The sequence below is a fragment of the Epargyreus clarus genome, unplaced genomic scaffold, assembly GCF_041222505.1.
Source record: "Epargyreus clarus isolate Ecla_fem2 unplaced genomic scaffold, WU_Ecla_fem_2.2 ptg000008l, whole genome shotgun sequence".
In the NCBI taxonomy this organism is placed as follows: Eukaryota; Metazoa; Arthropoda; class Insecta; order Lepidoptera; family Hesperiidae; genus Epargyreus; species Epargyreus clarus.
This window is the reverse complement of record NW_027332216.1, coordinates 8,281,621-8,301,534: the sequence shown is the minus strand read 5'-3', so window position 1 is coordinate 8,301,534 and position 19,914 is coordinate 8,281,621. Positions and strand designations below refer to the sequence as shown.

The following is a 19,914-nucleotide window of genomic DNA, read 5'->3' as shown; positions in this document are numbered from 1 at the left end:
TATGTATTTGAGATACAGTAGCCGGCTTCGTCGTAGTCAGTAGTAGTAGTCGTGCGTTGCGATGTGGCCAGTATTGTGCACACTGTCAATTTAGACGACAAAGGAAGGTTCGTGTAAATAAAACGATGCATTTTCACTCAAATATGCGATCACCGACGCAGTTGAGTTGTGGTGTCGTATCGTGGTTGTTACGTGTGAATAGGCACTAAAGTAGAACTACATACTTATGATATGGAGGTTGCTGATCTTGTATTTATGCTACGCTAATCTCTAAATACCAGACCGATTTTGATCATCACTGCCGATATGCAAAACGGTACAGCTTTATAAAGCTTAGGTTCGTTTGCTCAGAGTTAAATGTAGGTAATATTAGGTAAGACTGTGAATATTTCAAATTAAATATGTAAAAACAACCCTAAGGTAATCCACTTTCTAAAGTAGGTAAGTACTTTACTAATAACTATAAGAGTTTGTAGGTACAAACTGCAATATAATTTATTTTTTGAAATTTTACAGTTTTCCTAATTTTGTTTCGGGTGTTAATCATAAAATTACCTGCATAAAGTCATGGATTAACAAAAATATGTAAATTATTAAAATTATGACGAGATATCATAACAAGTATATAAATATATATTGATATTCATTGTCCATTATTAACATAATAAATTCTATCTTCAACATTCGAGATCATTGGCATAATTTGTATTTATCTAACTGGTTTTCTGGACGATAGGAGAGAGTGGTGTTAGTTCTCCTTTTACAACTTTCGAAAGCAGCTCTTGGTGTCATGTCACGGTGTTTCTCCGAGCATTATGTTGGTTTCACGCAAGGTTAAGGCTCATTATGTTTTACGAGCTGTCAACGAGAACACTTTGGGAACGTCCATTAACCACGTGAGGCTTTGAAAAAAATCACGAAATAATGAGGACTGAAATGGGGTTTAGTGAGATGATGTATTTTTTCTCAACTCATTTCTTAACGAAAAGCGGCGCTTGTTTTAATCGGTCGTTGCCAGGCAATTTTGTCCAAGTCCATTAAATAATACATTTATGTATCAGTAGGTACAATGTTTTCACATGATTGCCTTTCCTTCATTGTTTTTGTACTAGTCGGGAACCACCTGATTTTATATCTGCGTCGAAATTTTATCAATGGATACCATTTCAGATTTTCCGCTACCATTTACAAAAAAATAAATCTGATAGAGGCATAAGTAGTCTAAAACCTCAATACATATCACCACGGGAGACGGTTTAAAATAAATCTTTAAACATTACGTAATTAATTGGACGACACTTTTAAACAAATGCATGTGATCTGTTCGTCCATGTAAATACATTAACTTAGAGTAAACATTGAGCCGGCATCCGCTTCGTGAGACGGGTTATTTTATAATGCTTAAAATAACTCTATTGTTTATGAACCTTCGTTCATAGACAGTAGAGTTATTCGTACTAGGCTAGGTTCGTTCTAGGCTAATTTCGCACGTTTTCGAAGCGTTTAAGCTAAAGAAAAGGATAAACTTATGGCAACATCAATAAATAATTTTGCAACTCCTACACTAGTTTAGATCTTTTTAATTTAATACTTACCTACTATTATTGAATTTACTTGAAAACACAACAAGGATTATTAAATTTCTGTGTTTCAAAGAAAAAAATACAATTTATTCAGTTCAAACTTTATCAACTTATGAAAACATGATAATAACTGCATTGAGGTATTGTTTTATTACTGTTAAAGCAAGCATGTCCGTGACTTCACACGCGAATGTGTCGATGTGGAATAATTGATTTTATCCGATGAAAACGATTTTTATGTTTGTTCTTAGATCCAATTATCGTATTAAGATGAAACAAGCCGCACCGATGGAGTTTGTGTTGTTTTAAAATCGATTAGCATGAGTGACGTATTGTTTGTCCGCCCCAAATCTTTGGCTTGTCTTTGTAGAGTTTGTAATTGAAAACGAGCATTGAAATAAAACTTTGGTTGAGAAATGTGATCATCAAAGAAACTGTTTTTGACATTTGTTAATTGATCTGAAATTTAGGTACTCTATAGTTTTAACTTCCCAATACTTGTATCATGTTGAACGTAGGTAATAAAATGTATTACAGATTACAAAGTAAGTAAGCAATTTAAGTTATTCTATAATTTTTGTTGGGAAACTGTTAGTGCAATTTATAAGATCTCGAAGTTAAAATACAATAATTTATGAGCAGTTTCTGCTTCACCAAATCCCACTGCGACATTTCAGTTACAATTTCAATGCCAATAGACTAAACTGCTCTATGTTGTATCATTCTACCTATATATAATTTACTAGTGGTGCCCGCGGCTTCGCCTGCATTTGGAATGACAGTGGTGCCATCTGTCGAAAATTGGTCTTAAGAAAACCTTTTCCCATGGACTAAATTGTGAATCTAAACCATTCTCAAGTCCCCTTCAACACACACAACAAATTTCATCAAGATCAGTCCAGTCGTTTAGGAGAAGTTCAGTGACATACAGACGTACATAAAGACATATATAAAGATTTAGCAAACGTACCCGTAAGCAATCAAGCTGTTTATGAAACTCCCGAAGCTGTGCGTCGTCGTCGTGGTGCGGTTGGGGCAGTGGTTGTGAGTGCGCACGCGCTGATCCCCGGCACCGCGCGTACGCCGCGCCCGCTACCACTAACGCTATGCACACTGCCGCGCCACACGCGCCGCCGACTAACACCTAGAAAAAAATATATAACTGTATGACAACGCGTGGCGGAGCGGTCACCATACCGGTCTGACGCGCAATGGGTCCCGGGTTGGATCCCAGTCAGAAATCTAAATGATGAATTTAGATTTCTGTTTCTGGGTCTGGGTGTTTGTGTATTTGTCTATGTGTGTATCAATGGTACCCACGACACAGGGAATCCTTGTGTGGGGCTGTGAGTGTAGAAACTACTAATACCTAAAAGAAAATAAATTTTAGTATGGTATGGAATGTTTTTTTTAGAATTAGCTAAGGGGGAACTAATCCATCTGATGCGTAAGTGGCAACTGCCGACTATGGAGAGCCAAATCAACCCCAGATAGGATTAGAAATCTATCAGAGTTTGGTTGCTACCTCTGAGAACTAAGTTATAGAGTTGCGTCGCATATTTCGCCATTACCACACATTTCAAAGTTCACACCAAAAGACGACACCGCCGAATAGTGTACCCTTACCACGAGTTTTTACGTTTTGACAAATATGACTGTTTTGGTATTTGTTTACGTATTTGCCCATCTAATTTCCAATTAGCGCCCCTAGTGGATAGTGTCAGAACTTGGAAATTGTATGGGCCAATACGTAAACAAATACCAAAACAGTCATATTTGTCAAAACGTAAAAAGTCATGGTAAGGGTATTGTTAGGCAGAGGCTATGTTCCCTCCGGAGTCGAATCACGAACGATACTTCTTAAATGACATTTAAGTAGGTATTTTCTTTCTTATGTAAAGGTCCTTTCTGTCAATTTTCTTACTATCAATAATAATAAAGCCATTAGGCGCTTCTCTCTGTTCTATGTTGGTTGAAAGGCGTACATCGCCCCCGCGATCACACGTGCCGCCTACTGTTTAACACCTACAGTATAGAGGAGAAAACGTTACAGATCGTATAGGAGGTACTTTGGTATTGTGACAGAAACAATGGCGCATAATGGTCTTTAATAAATGGAGATACAATTTGAAATATGTATTCAAACGAAAGTATTTATGTATTGTAGTTAATGGTTTGTAGCTAGTTTCTTTTTATGATACTTTTAATAATGCTCATTAGCTACTTAATGAGCATGCACTACCCATGGTAAATGATCTTAGTGATCAGTGCCCTGTACACTTATTACACATTAAACAGAAGTTGTACCTGAAGTCGGTCACAGATGTGACCGACTTCATGTGATATAAACACTGTGATACGGTCGCCCCATGTGTCTGCTTACTTTTTTTTTATATAATATCGGAGTAGCAGACGAGCATGCAGTCCACCTGATGGTAAGTGGCTACTGCCGCCCATGGACGTCTGTAATCAACCCCAGATAGGATTAGATAATCCTATCTGAGGTCGGCCACAGATGCGCCGCTACCCCTGAGGACTAAGTTGGAACACCTCGTAAAAGTCTGTCTCCCTTACCACACCCTTCAAAACGGAACACAGCAGCGCCTAACACTGCTGTTATTACGTAGAAATAGGTGTGGCGGTGGTGCCGCCGGAGTCGAACGACAAAGGATTCTACCACCTTCAAACCTTACTTGGTGAACATTTACCCTTCTACTGAAACGCAAGAACTACTTCATATATGTGGCGGTGGTAACTTCCCGGATACCGGTATGTCTATTTTTAAAAAAATCTGCACAGTTTGAATGACAATTTCTGTCCATTGAATTATAAGTAGTGTTCAAAAGAAGTTCAGTCTTTTATGTTGAAGAGTGTAATGGCTAGCCATTATGTATAACGAGGTTGATAGTGTTGTAACGGAATGTATCTACGTAATTTTAATCTAGATCATACCTGAGTTAAATCACAGATGCGCTGTACTTGCTATATACTTATAGTTACTACATAGGATGTCTTATTGTACCATAGACACAGAAAAAGTTATGGCATCGTCATTTATGGCTCTTAAAATACTTTTATTTTTCTTCAATATTATTATTTCAATATTATTAATCAACCCCTGAGTACTAAGCTGGAACGCCTCGGAAAAGTATGTCTACGTTACCATACCCTTCAGACCCGAACACACTAACACTGCTGTTATGAGGTAGAAAAAGGTGTGGCGGTGGTGACGCGGGAGTCGGTGACTGATGGGCACGGGGCATGAGCATCTAGGACAGGCTTGTGCCGCTTCTTCAATACGGAATGGTAGGGATTAAAAATGTGTTTATAACGAAATATTAACTTTATGTTTACCTATTATGTTTAGTGGGTGCCTGCTTTCAATATTATGGCTGTTCGCGTCGGTAACCCATTATTGTCTTTCTGCTGAGCATAGGTCGGGATTTGGGTAGGATCCGAGTCAGGTCTACCGCTCTGGCCAAATATAAATAAGTAGACTTCACATACCTTTGGTAATTTTTTATAGAACTCTCTGAAAACCTACAAAAGGTAATCAAACTTTGCTCTCTTTCTTTGTTAGAGCAAGTGATAAAAAATACTAATAAAATAAAAAATACTAATAGGCACACAACTTCGAAAAATGTAAGATTTTAGAATCGGGATTCGAATACCAGACCCTTACATCGAGAGGCTGTTTCAGACCAGTTGGTTATTACTCTTAATATTATGGTCATGATCATCAATATTTCGATATACAATTTGATGTTATGATCGTGTACGCGCTCCATTTATAACACAAGGCGGACGCTCGATGGTTTATGAGCCGCTCTTACATTGCAGTTGTGACCTAATTTTCGGCTATAACCATCTGCGTAGTTTTTGGTCCCTCCGAGCCACCTGCATTATGGATGGAGGTGTAACCAGAGCACGCTTGTAAATTCATTGAATAAACTAGCTCCAGGTTGTAATGTAGGCGGTGATAGCCTATTCGTTTGAAATTGGGCCTCTCAATCTGTGCCTGGGTTTTTGTTTTATTTACACTGTTTTTCTTGTTTCACTGCGAGAATAGTATATCTCTTTATACGGGAATAATATAATTACGGGATGTATAATATTGTATAATAAGAGTAAAAGCAAAATACCGATATTCTTGCTTCACCCATTTATGAATAATACAAGGCTGTGTTACCTCTCATGGGGGAAACGAAGCATAGGCAGGCTAGCTCTGATTTTTGGAAGTGCTTATTAAAAATTAAATATTATTTGTTTTAGTGGTAACGGAAAACAATATAACAAAATATACCTACACATTTGTGAATTCTTATGAAAAAAGTTTTCAAAGATGAAGTCTACCAATGCGGATTGTCCTGCGTGGTGGATTATGGCCTGAACCCTCACGCTGAAGGGAGCTGTGCCTAGCAGTGAGGCAGTAACGGGTTAAAACAATGTTGCAATCCACTAGCGTGTAGCAAGCCAGTTATTTTTGATTTCCTGATGCAATATTTGACGAGCATCGTACCTAACGAGTGGCGTTGTGAACGAGTTCTAACCTAGTTACGTACAATCCTAAAACGCAAACAAGTTGAAAAACCAGTATTAACTATTGCGTTGGTTGTCAATATCCAACCTTCTTAATTTAATGGTAATTAATGTTAGATTAATTTTGCGGTTTTATAACGGATTAATGTTTTGTAATTGTAATTACAGTGGGAATATAATTTTGATAAGACAAATAAATAATTTATTCTGTTTAACTTAAGTATGTATTTGCTTGCTGTTAGTTTGTATTTTAATATTAGTAATACTTATTGTGAGTATCAAAAAGGTTTGTGTTCAGTGTTTTATGGTAGTTATAGAAAATAATATAACAATGCTTTTGATCGGGATCCAATTGCAAGGCAGGGATAATCTAAATTATGAATTAATTTATGTATATGTTTGCTCTAGAATTTATTCCACATAGGTTCCAAATGGTGTCTGTCGCAGTACGAGTTAAAACGTCTTAAGCTATTTAAATGATAAAATAATACCTCGTTGTAGGTATGAGCCGGGTAGCACACCCGGCCCATGAGATGGTCATCGTGCGCCCAGGACTCCCTGGTGCCGGAGGGGCAGTCGTGGGCGCACGTCCCGCCAGGCCACACCAGCAGGCGCGCGCACTTCACGCAACCGTCCGCAGCGCACCGCACGCATTCTATTCCGCATCCTGGTAAAACAAGAAAAAAAATAAAATTAAAATACCGACTTTAACTAGAAAACTGTTTTTTTTATAATATAGGAGTAGCAGACGAGCATGCAGTCCACCTGATGGTAAGTGGCTACTGCCGCCCATGGACATCTGTAATCGACTCCAAATAGGATTAGATATTCCTACCTGAGGTCGGCCACAGATGCGCCGCTACCCCTGAGGACTAAGCTGGAAAGCCTCGGAAAAGTATGTCTCCTTTACCACACCCTTCAAACCGGTACACAGCAGCGCCTAACAATGCTGTTATTAGATACAAATAGGTGTGGCGGTGGTGCCGCCGGAGTCGAACCACAAAGAATCAATCACTGTTTAGGTGATAGATAGTTTGCCATGAATTCAGCTCTTACCAACACTGTTTTTAAACAAAAGTCAAGTAAAATCAAAATTTGTTCATCGTTACGTTAAAATCATATTGCCCTCTTTTTGCGTCAGAATTAAAATATGCAATAAAATATTCTTATTAAGCATATGTTTCCTAATTATTTAAAATTGCAGCAGTTTACAATTTCGTCCAACAGATTTCATCCAGGACATTCGGAGAAGACAGACTACGACAACATGATGAAGACACAAGCACAGATGTATTAGACTCTTGAAACAGTTTTTTTATGTTTCGCCGTCTTGCAAACACAAGAAGAGAAATAAAAGCAAATAAACATGAGCTTAGGATATGCACTTATATTGAAATCACAGACACTTCACACGCTTCACTTTTGTTTATTTTAGTGACCTTCGCTGTTCGGTTTACTCGTTGTCACTTCTCGATTTGCTTTGATGCGAATGGAAGCATAAATCAATGAAGATATAGACCTTATCGTGTCACAATGTTAGTTACCGTACTCCTCCGAAACGGCTAAACCGATTTTCATCAAATTTTATATGCATATTCAGTAGGTCTGAGAATCGACTACTAACTATGTTTCATGCCCCTAAGTGATTGGGGTTGTTCACTCTTAATTTTTTTTATATGGCAACACAATGTTTGCCGGGTCAGCTAATAACCGTATAAATATGATATTTTAGACTTAATACACTTCAATTTAATCTATGATCAGTTAGACCTGTCATATTCAAACTTTTTCCTGGAACTGTGAAACGAACCTCGATAAGGTATCAGTAAAATTGATAATACTTGCTAATGTTATTTAATTAATATTTATTTTACAAAAAATATATTTTTAAATTTTGTATTGTTTCTTTTTTTGGTTTCTAAAGTTTTGGTTACGCAAGGACTGCAACCCAAACATTGTAAAACACTGAGCTACAAGGTTATATTTTTGTGGGTACAAATGTGGATTTACTCGGATAGAGCCACAGGAATATATGTAAATGTTGTACATTTAGGTGAACTGAGGTTAAAACAGAATTACCGTTTCGGGTTTCTTTCACACGTAACCGATATCGAAGTCGGAATTTCTATGCTAATGTTTGGGTATAATGTATTCATCACGATGCACGACTCTCATTCGTATCGTTTGAGGCTTGACGTGTACATATATACAACCTACATTGTTATTTACCTACTACTCAAAATATATTTAGATTTACTTTAACTTCTTGTTTTGCGGAAGTGTGGTGTAAGGAACACATACTTATCCGATATTCCCAACGTAATTCATAGGGGACGCATAGGACTTTATAATGGGATTTATCACAGATGTTTATGGGCGGCAGTAGCCCCTCAACATCAGATAGACTGCAAGCTCGTCATAAAAGTAAATAATATTTTATTTATAGATTTTAATTAGTAAATGTAATTTATTGGTCAATACTTAGTACTATTAGTAGACTTTATGTTATGTTACGTTGTGAAAGTTTGTAAGAGTTTATTATTTCAAAAATATTCTTATAAAAATATCTCAAGTGAGTCAAATAATTATAAGCTCCTATTAGTACAGAAGTTTATAATTCATATCTATTCAAAATTTAAATTATACATTAGATATACCTTCTCCGGTAGATTTTATGCAAAGTAATTAATATAACTTGGAGTGCCAATGAATCTGCTTTGATTACTCGAATGTAGCGAATGAAAAAGTTCGAGCACACTATAAATGCGTCGTGTGTCGTTGTAAAGCACGAAAAAAATTATAGAGCCTCCATGCAGGGACTATATTTTTTTGAATTGAGTAATTAGTAACTGTGTCATAGGAGCGCAACGGAAAAGTTAAAATCAACTTTTTAAGCAAAATTCAACTGTACTTGATACACTTGATATACAAATTGCACTTTAGAGTTAACGAATATATTCGTCTTTTTTATGTTTTAATTGAGCTACATAAATCCTGGTGGCACATGGACTGACACATATGTATTACAAATGTAACTCATCTAATATTCAATTATCTATTAATATTTTTAATTTACCCAACATAAAATGTTATAAGTACCTAATAATAGGCAAGATGGAAATGCCCAAAACTTTTCAATGTCATAACTCAGAATTTTGGAGACTTTTAATATAATTGAATTTACTATATGTGGAAACTTATAAATGGCTATAATTGCATTTCCTGTTATACTATGCACTAGCTCTAAGTTTTCAGAAAGACAATAAAATAACATAATATAACATAAAGTCCTAGTTGTGGTTCAAGCTTATGTGCACGTGGCCATAATATAGCACAATTTCTAAAACGCTTTGCTATCTGTATATAACGATTTGTAGTGTAGTGTAACGAGGATTTTTTCCTAAATATTTATACATTCTACTCAGCGTAATGGTAACATACCTAATTGTTGGGGGTATCTCCAATGAAAGACTTGAATCCAGCTAGTTATTTTTAATTAATTCCAAGACCTCCACAAACATCGTCCTTGACATCTGCCGTTTCCCGCCATAATCCACTTTTGTTTTTTTAAATCACGAATACAGCGTTACGGCCAATTAAATATGTAGCCAGCATTATTTTTCGAATGAAAGGTTTTAAACTAATTTTAATTTTATTTATTTTTATAATGTTAAACTAATGCAGTAAGCTTTAATAATAAATGAGACCTTACATAAGTATGTAGTGATACTAAGTAGAATATTGAGTAGTGATGTAGGCACTCTACTATTTAATAACGACGCGTTAACTAAGATGGCGGTGTGAATAAGAACCATAGTTTCTGCACTTTCTAAAGGGAAAGCTGGACTGAGAGCCTATTTAATACACTGTTGTTTACATGACGGGAATAACCGAACTTAGTCTAAAAGATTTTTTTCATATATCATACATTTATCGTATAGGCGGTAACAATGTTGTTATATGTGGTAGAACCTTTTATGGTTCGACTCCGGCGGCACCACCGCCACACCTATTTCTACCTAATAACAGCAGTGTTAGACGCTGCTGTGTTCCGGTTTGAAGGGTGTGGTAAGGGAGACATACTTTTCCGAGGCGTTCTAGCTTAGTCCTCAGGGGTAGCGGCGCATCTGTGACCGACCTCAGGTAGGAATATCTAATCCTATCTGGGGTTGATTACAGATGTCCATGGGCGGCAGTAGCCACTTACCATCAGGTGGACTGCATGCTCGTCCGCTACCCTTATATTATAAAAAAAAAAAAATAGACACCTTTTCATCCGGTTGTATAGTAACTATTGCAAGTGGTTCATGACTAATTATATTACTTAAAAATAACGACTAATACAAGTTATATACATACATGCAGTATGTTCCATTGTTGAACTTGAGTTTCGCCTGATTGATGGCTTCCATTTCGAAACTATATTTAACCAGGTTGCGCCACGTGGCATAAGTTATTTTATGATAAATAGGCCGACACAAGGTCAAAATATTGTAGGTATCTCGCGATAACAATCATATTTAACTGCTTAACATGCCCTTCAAAGTAAGTAAGGTCATATTATTAAGTCACTGAACAGGATTGAAAATATTCTCAACATGGCTACAGCCCGTAATTAAAGTGATAAATACGTATCACAACGAATAACTAATGAAGTTTTTTTTTAGATTAATCATATAGAAAGATATACTCGTATTATAAGTGCAGCGCGTAGCGTTGGGTAATTATTAGGTATCCATCCCAAATTATAGATCCTGGTAGTGACTTAGGTTCTATTCTTAAGAAATCATATTTTTTGTTTTCATTCGGTTCTAGTTCGGTTGAATTATAATTCCTTTTGAAATACCTTCAGATGAAAGTTGCGTGAAATTCTATTTAACCTATTAACTAGTACAGTCAGAATTAGTTAGACAAATAAAAAAAAAATGTTTTGTATATTTTCGTATCTTCTAAACATGCATTATCAGTTGTGCTTTTCGTCACTTCGTTCAGCCCTTATTGTATACCTCAATTTTCTATAATCTGATAGATGATTTACAAATGCTTCTTCTGGCCTTGAGTCCTGATGAAGTAGCTAATAGGCATTTTAATCAAAAATGTAAGAATGATCAAAGTTTTTTGTCTACATCGAGATATATTGAAGGTGGTAGAACCCTATTTGTGGTTCGACTCCGGCGGCACCACCACCACACCTATTTCTACCTAATAACGGCAGTGTTAGGCGCTGCTGTGTTCCGGTTTGAAGGGTGTGGTAAGGGAGACAGACTTTTCCCAGGCGTTCCAGCTTAGTCCTCAGGGGTAGCGGCGCATCTGTGGCCGACCTCAGGTAGAAATATCTAATCCTATCGGGGGATGATTACAGATGTCCATGGGCGGCAGTAGCCACTTACCATCAGGTGGACTGCATGCTCGTCTGCTACTCTTATATTATATAAAAAAAAAAATACTTTTCCGAGGCATTCCAGCTTAGTCCTCAGGGGTAGCGGCGCATCTGTGGCCGATCTCAGGTAAGAATAACTAATCCTATCTGGGGTTGATCACAGATGTCTATGGGCGGCAGTAGACACTTACTGACTGCATGCTCGATTGCTACTCCTATATTAAAAGAAACATGTTGAATACTTATTTGTTCTTAAGATGTACTTTTTCAGTGTTACGTTATTCCGGAGTCATCACACTTGTTTAAATAACGTTAACAAAAGTTACACAATACATTTTAATGTTTTTCATAATATTTCATATCAGCTTCGTCATATGAATGGAATTTAGACGTCATTTATTTTTCAGTTTAACTGCTACTGAGTAAATACTTATTTACTGGATTTTATTGTATTTTCAGTACAATTTCATTTCTTAGCATATACTACCGGTGTATATACCGGTGGTCACCGGAGGGGGGGAGGGGTCGAAAAATATTAAAAAATAGGTCACGTAGTATGGGTACGTTCCCTTAACACAACGGAAAATTATACCACCATACAATTATGTAGATGGCTGTACGTATGGTTTCACTATCAATGACATTTTATACTAACATCTATGTTCACTATTACATCTTTTCCTGTGTTTATAGCTGAAGTGTAGTTTAACGAGATATAGAATTTCAACCTATTTTGGTAATGTTAACTTATTTCCTACGTATTTATCGTTTTTAGACTTAATCGTCTTTAGTTGGTTTTAACAGGATACTGTTTGATTTTAAATAAAAAAATACGTAAACATGCTTTCCTCTAGTCTAGAGCAATGTCTTCAAATATACTACATAGGTACTCCTATGATCTAGTAAAATCAAGATTACATGAGTTCTTATCTGAATGGTAAATTCACGAAAGGGAAAGTTATAAAGGAGAATAAAGAACAATACTAATCTCCTAGTCCATTCAACGTCACCATATATGTCACACAATTTCGACTCTAGGCTTTTCTACGATGATATAACTCTATGGTGATGATCAACGAACAAAGAAACACTGAGATTTTAGTATGCAATAAAGAAATGTGATACAAATATAATATAATAAATAGAAACGTATACAGGAGTGACATTTGAAATAAATAAAATGTCACTATTTACTTATTTCTCATGGTCATATCGGACAGCCGATGTCGTAGCTCGTAATACCTGTAATTGGACATTCTAATCACGTATCCTTACATAAATATACTTAATTGCTTGCAACATTCTAACGGAGTGTAGCGGGCGACATATCAAGGAGCCACAATAGTTATTAGATTTTATTTATACTTAAGACTGAAGTAGCAAACTAGTTTGCAGTCCACCTGATAGTAGTTACTGTCGTTATCTGTACCCTTACCATGAGTTTTTACGTTTTAACAAATATGACTGTTTTGGTATTTGTTTACGTATTTGCCCATACAAATTCCAATCAGCGCCCCTAGCGAATTGTATTAGAACTATAGTGTGGGTAACGTAACATTAAATGTCTAAATTGACAAAATGGCGCTTTATGTTGTGTGTCTCTTTTTGCGAAGATGTGAGGTAGACAAAAAGACTTGAACACTAACTTATTGTAACGTTTACTCAGTCTACTAAGCAAACGGAACAGAATAATGGATTGAGTAAACGTAACGTAAATTTGTGGGATGTTTTGAAAACTCATGGTAAGGGTAGGTACTGTAACCAGCTCTAATACGGATTCTATCTGAAGCCGATTATAAATTATGGTAGCGTTGCCACTTCTGAGGATTCAGGATTTGCTCCATACGTAATTTAACCGGTATTTACAGCTTTCTATCGAAACGCTTCTCGCTAGACATAGGTATGGTATGTTCCTTAGTTAAAACATTCTACTTCTACTACCACTAGTTAAAAATACAATGAATAGCATTTTATATTAGACGAGCTTTTGCCCGCGGTTTCGCTCGCGTTACAAAGTAATATTTTTATCCCCTATTTTATCCCCTTGGGGGTAGAATTGACCAAAATCCTTTCTTAGCGGATGCCTACGTCATAACATCTACCTGCATGCCAAATTTCAGCCCGATCCTTCCAGTGGTTTGGGCTGTGCGTTGATAGATCACTATGTCAGTCAGTCACCTTTGAGTTATATATATATTTAGATGCTTGTTATTTAGAACTAAGTATCTACATCTAGTATTGTGTAACATTTGTTCCGCACGATTCCAACCTATCAACTATGCAAGCTTTATTGACAAAATAATTGTACCGCGATTAATGGTTTAGATTAAAATATAAAGATAACATCAATTGTATGAGGTTTCATGCATCGGTTTTGTAATAGTTTCGTCAATTAATTATAACAATGATATATAACAATAATAACAATGATTATCAACTTATTAAAATGTATTGCATGGATGTTAAAATATTTATTTTAGTTGGACGTTATTACTGAGGTCGGTTGAAATATAACCAGATTAATAAGCTGGAGTGAAAAATAAGGTAGTTTCAAATTAACTAGACTATTTTTCGAGGTAATAGAAATAGGGATGGGCAAGTGGACTATTGTTATTAAGTGGTTATTTTTGCCACAAAGAAAAATTTTGGGACCCTATCTTTGCATAATATAAAGTACATGTCGTTGCTGCTGGCGTAGTTGAGAACCGTGACACCGTCTTCTTTTCATCTGAGCTCAATATAGCTATGCTTCATCGCTTTTCAATTTATCTGTCTAATAATGCCGAAATCGAATTATTGTAGGAACAATCGTTATAAGAATAAGAGTATCAGTGTGTATGGTTTGAAAATTACACTTTCTACATTTATAGACCACCACTAGGATTTCTTATGTCGTGAATACCTGGGACATACAGTAAGACTGGTGCATAAACATTTTAACTCAAAACAGAAACCTAAATTAAAAATTTAGGGATCTACTTTTTCGAGGATCAAACTTGGAACTTTTGCGGGTCAAACTGCTATTGAATTGATGAATTGTTGGCGCAGCGGCTTCCACGTCATCAATTTTGTAGACCTAAGATTTTTGCAGGAAAAACATGTATAAAGTGGTCAAGACTCACTCACGTGTGTCGTTGATAGCAGGCGGCGCGTCTGCCGGCCGGAGCTGCGCGTGCGCAGCGCCCGCCGTCACCAGTACAGCCAGCGCCACCACCACGTGGCTCATCGCACCGCACCCATTCTGACGTTACTGCAACAAGAACACTTACTTAAACGTTACTGTAATAAGAAATATTACTCACTATAAACTATCTTTTTTGAAGGTTCGTGGCGGTACCTCCGATACACCATTTTTAGGGTTCCGTAATCAAAGGGTAAAAACGGAACCATGCTACTAAGCCTCCGCTGTCTATCCGCCTTTAACAGGACTCTATCTACTGAACCGTAATAGATAGACAGTTAAAACTTTCACAATCCATTTACTTCAAATGCTGCTATAATAACAAATATTAAAAAATATATATGAAAATGTTGGTGGTATGGATTACTCCATGTGCAAGTTACGCAGTATTAGCGCTGCTGTGTTCTGGTTTGAAGGGTAAGGGTCCCTTAAATGAGTTGTAATAATTTAGTCTACAGAGAGTAATGCATAGGACATAGTAGTGAGGTAGGGATTGCTGGACTTCCCATAATTTTAAGTAGCTATAATTAACTATCAATTAAAGATTAGTACATTGAAATTTAGCTTCATTAAGTGCTTAAAACATGTTGCGTAATGTAATTGGCGTTAATTATGTGCTGTCACGGCAGGCATCACCGTAATTGAACATTATTGAATAGTCTGTTGTGCTCTAATAATCTTTGAATTTTTATTATTACAGTTGGACGAAATAGCGTTGTAATATTATAACGTGTTTTTGCCTACCGGTTTGCTCCGGTGTACATTTGATTTTTACCTTAACAACTTAGCTCTTTGATACTTTTGTGGTTATTCTGGTCTTATATAGTAACAGTAAGTCCTCGAATGGAGACTACGTTGCGCAAAAGTAGTACAGGGTGCCCCCTGACCAGGTGGAGTCATGACCTGAAGAGAATTGCGGGTAAACGCTGGATTCAGGCTCAAGACCGGTCGGAGTAGTGCAGCTTAGGGGAGGCTTATGTCCAGCAGTGGACTTTTCAAACCTGATAGATGGATGGATATAGTAACTGTTTAATGTATAAAGTAAAGAAAACGCTATCTTGCACTATTTAATAGTTTTGTCTTATATGGTCACTATGAGTCATACAATCGTAAATACATAAGTATGACTAGATCAATGTACTGTGTACAAATAAGGGCTGTAAGGACCAACTGGTAACTTTAAAACTATGTAGTACTAGTGAATTGCTCAAGATCTGTAAGGTTAGGACTAACAAATTTTCACTAAGCGCGGTCAGCCATTGGAGTGATTGCTAGAGACAATCATCAACTATTGTTGGAGGACTTTAAGGGCAGCTACTCTAGTTAGTACTATTAGTAGGCCCTTAACGGGTTGCAATTAATGAACAAATCAATATATTTTACCTGAATATTTTACATGTAATTTCGTGCCATTACATGAATGTAAATGGCATGAATTGAGTACTTATAAGTACTTAAAATTACGATCTTAAGACAAACATAATGACAAACAAACGCATGAACAATATTTTACTTTGGTTACGTACCTACATTAAGTTTGCCACTAGGACTAATTAAAAACACCGTTATTTTTTAATTTACCGAAGTGTGAATGATATGAAATCTTTGATAAGAAAGAAGAGTCAATTTCAATACATAGCTTTAATGTTAATAATTAACAAGTAATATAAAGGATTCTTCTTTTTAGGCATAGATTAGTAAAGATTACTTACTCCTAACAAGAAATTGTAACCATTTTTGAGAATTGAAATAGTTGCGTAAAAAAGTTTTGCCACGTCTCCGTGCTAAAATGTCCCTAAAATATTTGAAATAATTAATTATTAATTATGTAAATTACGCAGTTTTAATCATTTATTCGTAAATTTTCTCTAAAAATGTTTTTATTTGTCAAGAATTCAAAAAAAGAACTTACTAATAAGCCGTTTGTGGCTTCATTCAATTTCAAGGCGGCGAAGTAGCTTTACTCATCTATGTTTTTAGGTCGTAACTTGATGCCTATATTATTGTCGCTCAACCTGTCACAGGCAAGTCAGAACAAAGACCTCTAATTCAAATATAAAATTTGTACCGAAAATCTTATTAACGTTATCTATTAAGGTCGTGTGGCATTAATTTACATTTGTTATGATTTTTCCAAGAAGTTGAAGAAATGTTTTTTATTATTTTAACATCATAATTTGATTTGTACCGCGTATTACAATGTAAGTTTCCAGAAACATAAAGAAAACAAGATTACTTTTAAATAATAATGTTCCTTTGGTAATTTTATTTCTAAAATAAAATTTCTCTGAAATTAAATTATAACCGAACTTAGGTGACCTTAGGTGAAACATACAAGTCTGTGGGTGAAACTATTAATTGATCATCCTACATAATAAATATCTATGGGACATAGAGAGTAATTAACATATGCGACTTAACACCTTTTAGCAGCATCAATCATAAATAAAATTATCATTCAAAAACATTAACACGCTACATTGATATGCAAACTACAAGCTATCACGTTATCAGAATTTTATGGTTCTCAGGTCAAATAGTTGCTAGTTTTGGCAAATATTTCCTAGGTGATTATTGTGTTCGTTAAGTGGGTCATACGGTCTGCTAACAGTAAGGACGGGTTTGCAAATTAGACGACATTGGCATTCGAGCGTCGTTGCGCGGAGGTTTCGCGTGCCCACACGAATGCCCTTTGTTATTGATCAAGGTGATTGGTAATATAGCAGACACTTCACTTTTCGATCAGGATTACCAGGAATAGAAAGGTCAACAGCAAGTTTTTTTGTACTTAATATAAGAGTAGCAGACGAGCACGCAATCGACCTGATGTTAAGTGCTGCTCATGGACATTTGTGATCAACTCCAGATAAGATAAGATTCCTACCTTAGGTAGGTCACAGACGTGCTTAGGACTAAGCTAGAATGCTTCGGAAAAGTATGTCTCCCTTACCACCTTAATTACGAGATCCGTGTCATATAAAGTTGTACCTACAGAAAAGATTACGTCAAAAGTAATAAAGGCTTAAATTATTGTGCGTTCTTATATTTTCAATCAATTTATATCAGATTCTATTTCTATGTATCTAATTTGTCAAAATACTGCTTACGTACTTTTTAACGAAAACATAACTTTCCTATAGCAGAACATCTGAATTTACTGTTATTGTTGCTTATGTACATAATCTAAGTTTAGAACTTGTTTTTTTACACAATGTGTAGTATGGGTGCTATACGCTACAAACAACAAAACGTTGAAAAGGGTTTGCATACGTACATTGTATGTGTTCGGTGTTTTTCAGCGTAACTTTTCAATTATCTACACTAATATTATAAAGAGGAAAACTTTGTTTGTTGTTGTTTGGTTGTAATGAATAGGCTCAAAAACTACTGGAACGATTTTAAAAATTCTTTTACTATTCGAAAGCTACATATCCACGAGTAACATAGGCTATATTTTATATAACATATATTTGATAAATAGATTTTGTGGCAGTACAAAGTTTGCCGGGTCAGCTAGTACTACTATATACTTGAAATGTATACAGTGTATGAGCGCTACGATATATGGGGAACACTTTTCTTTTCGGCCATTTTCACATTTCGATCGTTTTAATGGGACTACGTACAAATGTCTAAGTATACTATTTCCATTTCTTTATTTTCTCGATGACAGTTCTTTGTAGTGTTGTGACCAAATAAGCAATGATATCGATCGCATATATTTATTATATGTATTTTGAACAAAGACACATACAGCAAAGCTTACGCCGTACGAAAAATAACACAGCAACTGCTTCGAAAATTTTAAATAAGTAGGCATTATCAATCAAAAGTTTATACGTGTAACATCTTGTAATGAAATATTATACTATAAGTATGTATATGTAATATAATATTATAGTTAATCAAAATACAAAAGTATCCGGCAGTAGTTTAGTTTCTTACATTAAAAAAAAAACCGGGTATGTTATCGTGTTCCGTTTATCGTTATAGTTCCTATAGTAGTCATTATGCGTAGCACATCACTACCTGTCCATGAAGTACAGTATTATCTGTGTGACATCTTAACGTAAACAACACAAAATTACATGGGCATCGATCTGTCATCGAGAAAATAGAGAAATGAAAATAGTACAGTATAACTTTGCGGATTTTACGGAACCCTTCATGTGTGAATCCGACTCAAACTGTGATTTTTTTCTTCTGTAGAAATGGCTTAGGTAAATGCAGGTTATATTATTATTGAGGTAGCAATTGACATTTAAACACTGCGAACGAGGCTTTGTATTCGCACAATCACACGCTTGTCGTCTTTATTACGCTCGACCAAGGTGATTGGGATCGATAGTACTTTGGTAATAATACAATACTTAGTTATATCTGCGTTAATATTTATAAGGCGGGCAGAACCCTTTGATATTCTCAGCCACGTCTGTCACTTGTTTCTATTAAGTTAGATTTATAATAGTAGCGCTACTGTTTATAGTTATAATCCACTAGTGGTTGAAGTTCGGTCTCTTAATCGAGGGGACCGAGGTTCGACTCTCAGGCACTCGCCTCTGATTTTCCAATGTTATATGTGAATTAGGAACTAAATATCATTTGCTTTAACAATTTTACGTAGACGGCATGTGATGCGTCCTCGAGTACCTACTCAACGTGTGGCTCTATCAATCTGTATTGATCTCTGATATATAAATTGGACGGGATCGTTTAGTTGAAGTTGGCGGGCTCGTTTAAATTAGTTTGCTTAGTCACATCTTCAACTCCTAGTGCAAACATTGTTGTTATAAGACAGAAACAGTACCCTTACCAGAAGTTTTTACGTTTCGAAAATATGACTGTTTTGGTATTTGCTTACGTATTGGCCCATACGATTTCCTAGTTCTGACACCATCCGCTAGGGGCTCTGATTGGAATTTGTATGGGCAAATACGTAAACAAATACCAAAACAGTCATATTTGTCGAAACGTAAAAACTCCTGGTAAGGGTAGAGGTGTGGTTGACTGTACGTTACAATCGTACATCGACAAAGAGTTCTACCACATGAACAGTAAGATTGCGTAAGTGGCAGTAGTCTGATCTAACGTGTATTACGATATGTTTGTACACCAGTAGCACTACCATGAGTTGGCATAGAAACGCCACTATAGAAATTGTAAATAGAAAACTATTGTCATTTTGCTAGTGAATAACATAACTACTATCGTTACGGTATTTCTTGACAACG

The 19,914-nt window shown here is 36.0% G+C and overlaps 1 protein-coding gene across 1 annotated transcript in view; it reads right to left on the bottom strand.

The window, feature by feature from the left end:
- T48 (FU domain-containing protein T48) overlaps positions 1–19,914 on the bottom strand; it is a 36,095-nt gene that overhangs the window by 3,523 nt on the left and 12,658 nt on the right. Inside the window, exons 2-4 of the mRNA XM_073075877.1 lie at positions 14,629–14,752; positions 6,614–6,789; positions 2,554–2,727 (exon numbers count right to left, since the gene is read on the bottom strand). Of these exons, the coding sequence (XP_072931978.1) occupies positions 2,554–2,727; positions 6,614–6,789; positions 14,629–14,728 (450 nt within the window). The 5' untranslated portion in view covers positions 14,729–14,752. The remainder of the gene's footprint in view (positions 1–2,553; positions 2,728–6,613; positions 6,790–14,628; positions 14,753–19,914) is intronic.